At 37.1% G+C, this 6899-nt stretch overlaps 1 protein-coding gene across 1 annotated transcript; it reads right to left on the bottom strand.

The window, feature by feature from the left end:
- Positions 1 to 497: 497 nt before the first annotated feature.
- Positions 498 to 1994, bottom strand: LOC141714257 (uncharacterized). The gene has a single exon (XM_074517788.1). The coding sequence runs from the start codon at positions 1992 to 1994 to the stop codon at positions 498 to 500; it is 1497 nt and encodes a 498-aa protein (XP_074373889.1).
- Between the last annotated feature and the right edge of the window lie 4905 nt (positions 1995 to 6899).

The raw sequence follows: 6899 nt of genomic DNA, 5'->3' as shown, positions 1-6899 counted from the left end.
ATATGCGTTGTTTCTGTCGGACAGGCCTGGTGTCTTTACTGATGTGCAGCGAATGTCGAGCAGTGGTCTCTGGGATGCCAGGCATGTCCCTCGGGACCCAAGCGAAAATGTCGGAGAATTCCCGAATGAGGTTTGTGATATCTCTTTTGAGATCTGATGAGAGGTTTTTGCCGATTCTTGTTGTTTTATCTGGGTTTCCTTCAAATACTTCTATATCTTCTATTTCTTCGAGAGGGGAGCATGAATTGCTCGTGGATGAGTCAATCAATTCTCCTGGGTCGATATCTAGTACTTGATTGACTTCTAGCTCTTCCTCTGTCTTTTTTCTTGGAGCAACGGTGGTTAGGTAGCATTGTCTTGCTGTTACTTGATCCCCAATCATTTCTCCCACGCCGAAATCTGTGGGAAACTTCATTTTCAAGTGGGAGATAGATGTTATAGCTCGGAGCGCGGAGATCGTCGTTCGTCCCAAAATGGCGTTGAAGCTTGAGGAAGCGCTAATCACATGGAATTTGACCATTTTCCAAATCTGACAGGGGGGGGGAACCGAAAAGCAATGGCATATCGATGGTTCCTACAACGTGAACCTCATTGCCTGTGAACCCGTATAGCGGGGTTCGGGAGTTTTCGAGTCTTCGATCTCCTATGTCCATTCGGGAAAAAGCATGGTGATATAACACGTCGACGGAGCTACCATTATCGACCAACATTTTCTTAACCGTATTGTTTCCCACACGTGTTGTGATGACGAGAGCATCTTGATGGCCTTCGATGAGACCGGGACGATAATCGTCGTCAGAGAAAGAGATGACGGGGGAGGGATTCACTCGAGGGCATTTAGCTGTCGAGGGATTGACATTAAAGACTTCTCGAGCATAAATCTTGCGAGAGTTGTGGGAGAGGCCCCCGGCGGCTACGCCGCCAAAAATAACGTCGATTACACGGTCGTTTTCGCCTCGATGGTGACGTCTGGGTTCATCATCGTGTTGCACATAGTGGACTAGTTGCCCTCGACGAATTTTTCCTTCGATGAGATTGCTAAGTTGAAAACATTGCTCTGTTGTATGGCCGGTGTCTTCATGATATTCACAATATCTGGAGCTTGGGGGTCTTCCTGGTTTCATGGGTCTTGGAGGGCGATAGTCTGGTTCCGTTTTCAACACCGCCAAAATTGTCGTTTTCTCAGTGTTGAGTTTAGTGAACTCTTTTTCAGATCGATTGTGGGGCTGCCAATCCCTTTCTCTTCTATCCCTCGGGGGAAGGTCTGATGTGCGAGGCGGGGGCGACCTACGTCGCTCTCGGCGCCTTTCCCTCGCAGGGGATCGTGGACTGTAGCTTCGGCGTCGTTCGTACTTTGACGACCTCCGTGGAGATTGTATACAGCTTACCGCTTCTTGAAGCATCATGCGGTGTTCTATAATCTGGAACGCAGCCTGTAGTGTTTTCGGCCTTTTTTCAAAGATCTCTTCTAAAAGGAGGCCATGCCTAGACTTATCGATGCCCGCTGTCAGGAAGTTGACTGCCATCTGTTCTATTAAGTCTGGAATTTCTGCTATCTCTTCTCTGAACCGGGTTAGAAAACTCCTGAGACTTTCGCCGGAGTGTTGATGCATTGTCATCAAGGATGCAGTAACTTTGATTCCTTTGTAGTTGCTGGAAAATCGGGCTTGAAACTTGCTTTTCAGAGTTGTCCACGAGTCGATTGACCGAGGTGGCAAGTTACTGTACCATCGGAGAGCCGTGCCTTGAAGGCAAGTAGAGAAGAACTGACACCTAGCGATCTCCGAGTGGCCGAAGAAAGCCATGCGACCATCAAATGTATTTAGAAATGCTAACGGGTCCGAGGATCCGTCGAAATGATCGAGAGCAGGCGTTTTCAACGTCCTGTCGATGCGCGCCTTCTCAAGCACTAATGATAGGGGGCTCTCAGAAACGGTTTCAAACCCTGCCTGATTTCTCATCAAGGTACGCATCTTTGCGATTTCCTCCTGCATTTTAGTGAACTCCTCGTGAGATATAGATTCTGTGGATTCTGTCTGATGTGAGACATCGGCAGATGACACCGTCCTCTGTCAACGTTCGCGAGGTTGCGAATATGTTGACTCCGCCGAGGGCTCATATTCGTACTCCGCATCATCCTCATCATAAAATTCATCATCTTGTCCTTCATTTTAAATTGTAGTTTGTTGGAGCTCTCGACGGAGACGGTGAATCTCGCGTTTTCGCTCAAGTTTAGCCTGCAATCTCTGAGCTTCGCGCTCTAGAAACTCGAGTTCTTCATCTGAATCAGGCGAATCCTTTGGATTTCCTTGGTTTTGGGCTTTTAGCCTTTCTTTCTTTTCCAAATGTAGCCGAACGTCGCTCGAGAGAACTTTTTTTCCTTTAGATGTTTAAACTCTAAAACGCTGGTCTGACACAGCTTTTCTTTTTCTGTCCTTTTGGAGTGAGTCCTTCAATCCTAGAAATTGATCTTCTGAAGGAACTTCAGGTGGAGGGAACAAACACTTCGGCTTCAATGCCGGTTGTTTTGGAAGCTCGCGATCGTCGTGGGTCGAGGGGTCGGCGGCAACTTCTACCGTCAACTCCTTTACCTGAGTTGGTCCGGCGGTTCCCGGATCAAGCTCTTCTACAATCATCTTCTGGTTGGATCTTGTTAAAGCAAAGCTCCTTCTAGCGCCAAATGATGTACCAATAATATTATTATTAGTCTATAGTTTTAGGAGATGATCTTCTTTGCTTAATTAGCCAACCACTTCAAATGGGATTGTTGTCCTTTATTTATACTAAGTCCCAAATGGGCTCAATCCTTACAATGTGGGCCTTCTTGGGCTTTACATAATATATTGTGATTATTCTAACTATAATTCCTTTGGGCCGTCTTGCCCTGGTCCAACATATGTATATCAGCTGCAAGCATGCATCTTGGTTGTAAAATGACTATCCCTTAGCTGCTTTGGTAATCACTAAAAATTATTACTTCTTGCTTCAGAAGTTGGAAAGCAACGCCTAATATATTGTCATTATGTGTCGATACACAGACATGGGTCTTTATTTATTTGTTTGTGTTGGGACTTGGGTGGATATAGTGGACAAACCTTAAGCATGCATTAGTGGGTAATTGGGTATAAGTATCAGTGTAATATTAGCTGTAGCATAATTTATGAACTCTGTATTGCATTATTTCAACTGTCCTTTTTGGTGAAGGTACTAGCTTATCGTATTCTAATGAGCCCTGAACAGCTCACTATCTTCAATTGTTTTAGCTATGACTTCAGGAAAATAAAATTATAAGAAAGTAAAAGAACCAGAAAAATAAAATTATTTACAATGGGAAAATCTGTACTATATTACTATAAGCTAAATATGTTTAGCTTGATAGGTTGGTTAACATTTTCTAAAAAAACTATTACCTTCCAAAAACTTTAAGTTCAAAAATATATAAAAAACAAAAATATAATATATACTAACACTAGTTCTATTTAGGGTCCAGTTACTTTCACTCTACTACAACAATAATACAAGACTGTTTACACAAAAGAACTCCGTGGGTGTATTAGTTTCAGATTTTAAAAGATTGATAATAATATTATTAAAGATGCATGGATTTTTAAAAAAAAAATTAGTTGATTTTACTTGTTGGTGGATTTTGACGGACTTAGATAAAAAGAATCTTGTAGAGTCTTTTATGAAGTTTTTGAAATCTTTTAATATCTCATGTATTTTAAAGAGATTTCAAAAAATTAAAAGTGAACCATCAAATCCATTAAAATCCACAACTTTTTCAAATAAAAAAAATCCACTGATTTTTTGAATATCATGAGATTTTGATGGATTTTTAAAAATCTAAATTAAATACAGACAGATAGACTTTTTAAAATCTAAATTTAATACACTCAAATTTTAAATGATTTTTTCTAATCTCTATTGAATACCATCAGAGGATTTTTTAAAATCCAAATTATATATCTCTTAATTTCAAAAATATAAAAAATTCTTGATTGAATACACCCTCTTAATCTTTCCCGACACCCAAGTTCTATAACCCAAGAGCCAAGATAGAGCATAACTTGTGTAATCTAATAACCACAGAGATTAACAAAACTGTCAAAACATTGACTATAGAACTTAAATTCCAGAATTTTTCAATTTTTAAAATTGTAAAATTACAAGATTCGTCCGTTTATTCTTCTTCTGACCTGATAATATATGCATTAATTTTAAAATTATTTGAATAACTTAATTATTTAAAAATATTTTTTTTAACTCAAATATACTTAATTATTATTAATAAAATTCTACTTATAGAAGATATTGAAAGGAATATGTCCTAAGTTCAATCATGTATTAGGATTTAGGAATAACTTCCTGTGTAATCTGTTTTGATTTCATTGATATTAATAAAAGACTTGTTTTATTTTTATTACGGGTTTTATCTATTTAAGTGTTTAAATAAGATATACCATAGTTTAGAGTAAAGCTTTTTATGGATTATGATGAGATCATAATAGTGAGACCTAAAAGATGATAACTCTAATATTAAATAGTTCCTGGTCATAGGATTACTAACAGGTAATTAATAATCCGCAAAGATAGGTACATACTATGCTTGCTTCATTATGAAGGATGTCTGTTCTCATAGACATTTGTGTGGTGACACTATAGCTAGTATGTAGGTGCTTATTATAGAATAAGTTCACTGAACATGACTCGCACAGCTGAACAACTGATGGAGTTCACTCACGTGTCAGCAGTTGTTCACATAGTGATAGTTGTACAAATATCCTTAGACTTGAGGTCATCATAGTCATCTTGTGTACACTAAACTATGCTTTGGTTTAGTTCTTAGTCTCCAGGGACAATTATTAGGGCTCTACTGCGTATAGAAATTTGTACACGAAGATAGTGTATGATCAATAAAGGATCTACCCCTTCCAGTGAAGGAAGCGAATGTTCAAGGCTGATCCACTTATGCTAGTTCAGGAATCTCTGGCCGGAGTGAATGAAATTAGAAAGGAGTTTCTAATTTGCATAGAACTAAGCATAGTAAATGGTAAGCAAGTGATTGAATTAGATAGGCTTGACACGAGATCCATGCCTTGTATTTAATCGGGACATTGTAGGGTAGAAGGAGTTTATTGTACGGTAACTATTCACTGAATAGGTTCTTGGTATTCTAAGTAGTGAATTCATATTATCCGGATAGTCGCGATATGCTGAGAAGTATCCCTCACGATGTAGAATAAATGTGATTAATTAATTAATCATATTTAATAAATTAGAGAATTTATATAAATAACGATAAAATAGTTTTATTATTATTTATTTCTACTACCAGCTTAATATTGAACCTACAGGGGAGAATGATTTAATGGTGGAGGAATTAATTAATAATGGCTAATAATTATTTATTTATGAAATAAATAATTAATTGGCAAATTTAATAATTGATTAAATGAGATTTAATTGATTATAAATTAATTAAGAAAAGTTCTTAATATTATTAATTAAGGATTTAATTTTTGGAAATTAAATCAAGAGAGAGAATTATTTCTAAAGTGTTTAGAAAAAGGATTAATAATTAAAAGGTGTTTTAATTATTAATGAAAATAAAAAAATGGGATAATAACAATAATAATATTTATGGGAAAATTTCAGCTGAAAATTTTGCCTATAAATATACTATTATAGACCCTATATTTTATTCGAACCCCAAAACCCAAAAAGTTTGGAAAACCCAATTCTCTCCACCTCCTTCCTCCTCCTTAACATCGTTTTCTTGGTGGATACCGGTGGAGTGCTTCACACTTGAGGAGCAACTGCTAAGGATCTCTGATCGTTGTCTCCGAATTATTTTAAAGGTTAGATTCGATCCCTACGTTTTTACCACGATTTATATGATTTTATTTGGATTTTGTATGTGTAAAAATGTTTTGCCATGCCTCCTGCTGCGATTAAAATCCAACAATGGTATCAGAGCATAGGTTGTATGCATATAGATCTGTGGTAAAAATTTCAGAATTTTATGTGTTTGTATGAATTAATTATGATTTTTACAAGTTATATCATGGATTAATTTTGTCTGATGAGAAATTGTTTCTCAGAATAATTTTGAATGTTGATTTGGGTTCTACAAGTATTGTAGATCGTCTGGGTATTTTTTTCATAATTTTATGATGTATAGATTATTTATTATGAATTTTTGAATTTTTTATAATTAAATTCGTAATTAAATAAATCATATATATATATATATATAAATTGAAAGCATGTATATATATCTGCATCTGTACTTTGTCTGTTGTTGTACTGCTGCTGCACGGAGAAAGAAGACAGACACGGCAGAGGTCTGACAAGGTACGGCGGCACACTAATCGAGAAAAGGCGGCTGCTGCAAGAAAAAAAAAAGGGGTGTCGCGCATTCCGGGAATGCGTTACACCCTGTGGCGCATTCACGGAATGCGTTACTCCTTTTAATTGGTTAAAAGGGTTGTAACGCATCACCGGAATGCGTTACAGGGCTTGTAACGCGTTCATGTAATGTGTTACAGCCCGACTATCCATATTAAAATTGATTTTCTGGGAGTTTCGTAACTCCGTTTTGGGCGTGCAATATACCGTTGGATTCGTTTTTCCGAGACGGATCTAATGGAGTGATCAATTTTAGTTTATATAAAAGTTTTGAACTGTTTATATTTCCGGAAGAGTTTTAAAGTTGTTTTTAACTATTTTAACTGCTTTTAAATGCTTCATGTGATACATAGAGATGTATAATGCTTAGACTAATGTGCTAGATGATATAACATGCCTACCTTGATGTGTATTCATGTTTATATATGTGATATATGCTTAGTTTATCATGCGATGATAGATTTAGGTGAACTTAAATGAACATAAGGCGT

This window comes from Apium graveolens, chromosome 3 (genome assembly GCF_009905375.1).
Source record: "Apium graveolens cultivar Ventura chromosome 3, ASM990537v1, whole genome shotgun sequence".
Taxonomy (NCBI): domain Eukaryota; kingdom Viridiplantae; phylum Streptophyta; class Magnoliopsida; order Apiales; family Apiaceae; genus Apium; species Apium graveolens.
Note: the sequence above shows the minus strand (reverse complement) of the source record. Positions and strands in the feature narration are given on the sequence as shown.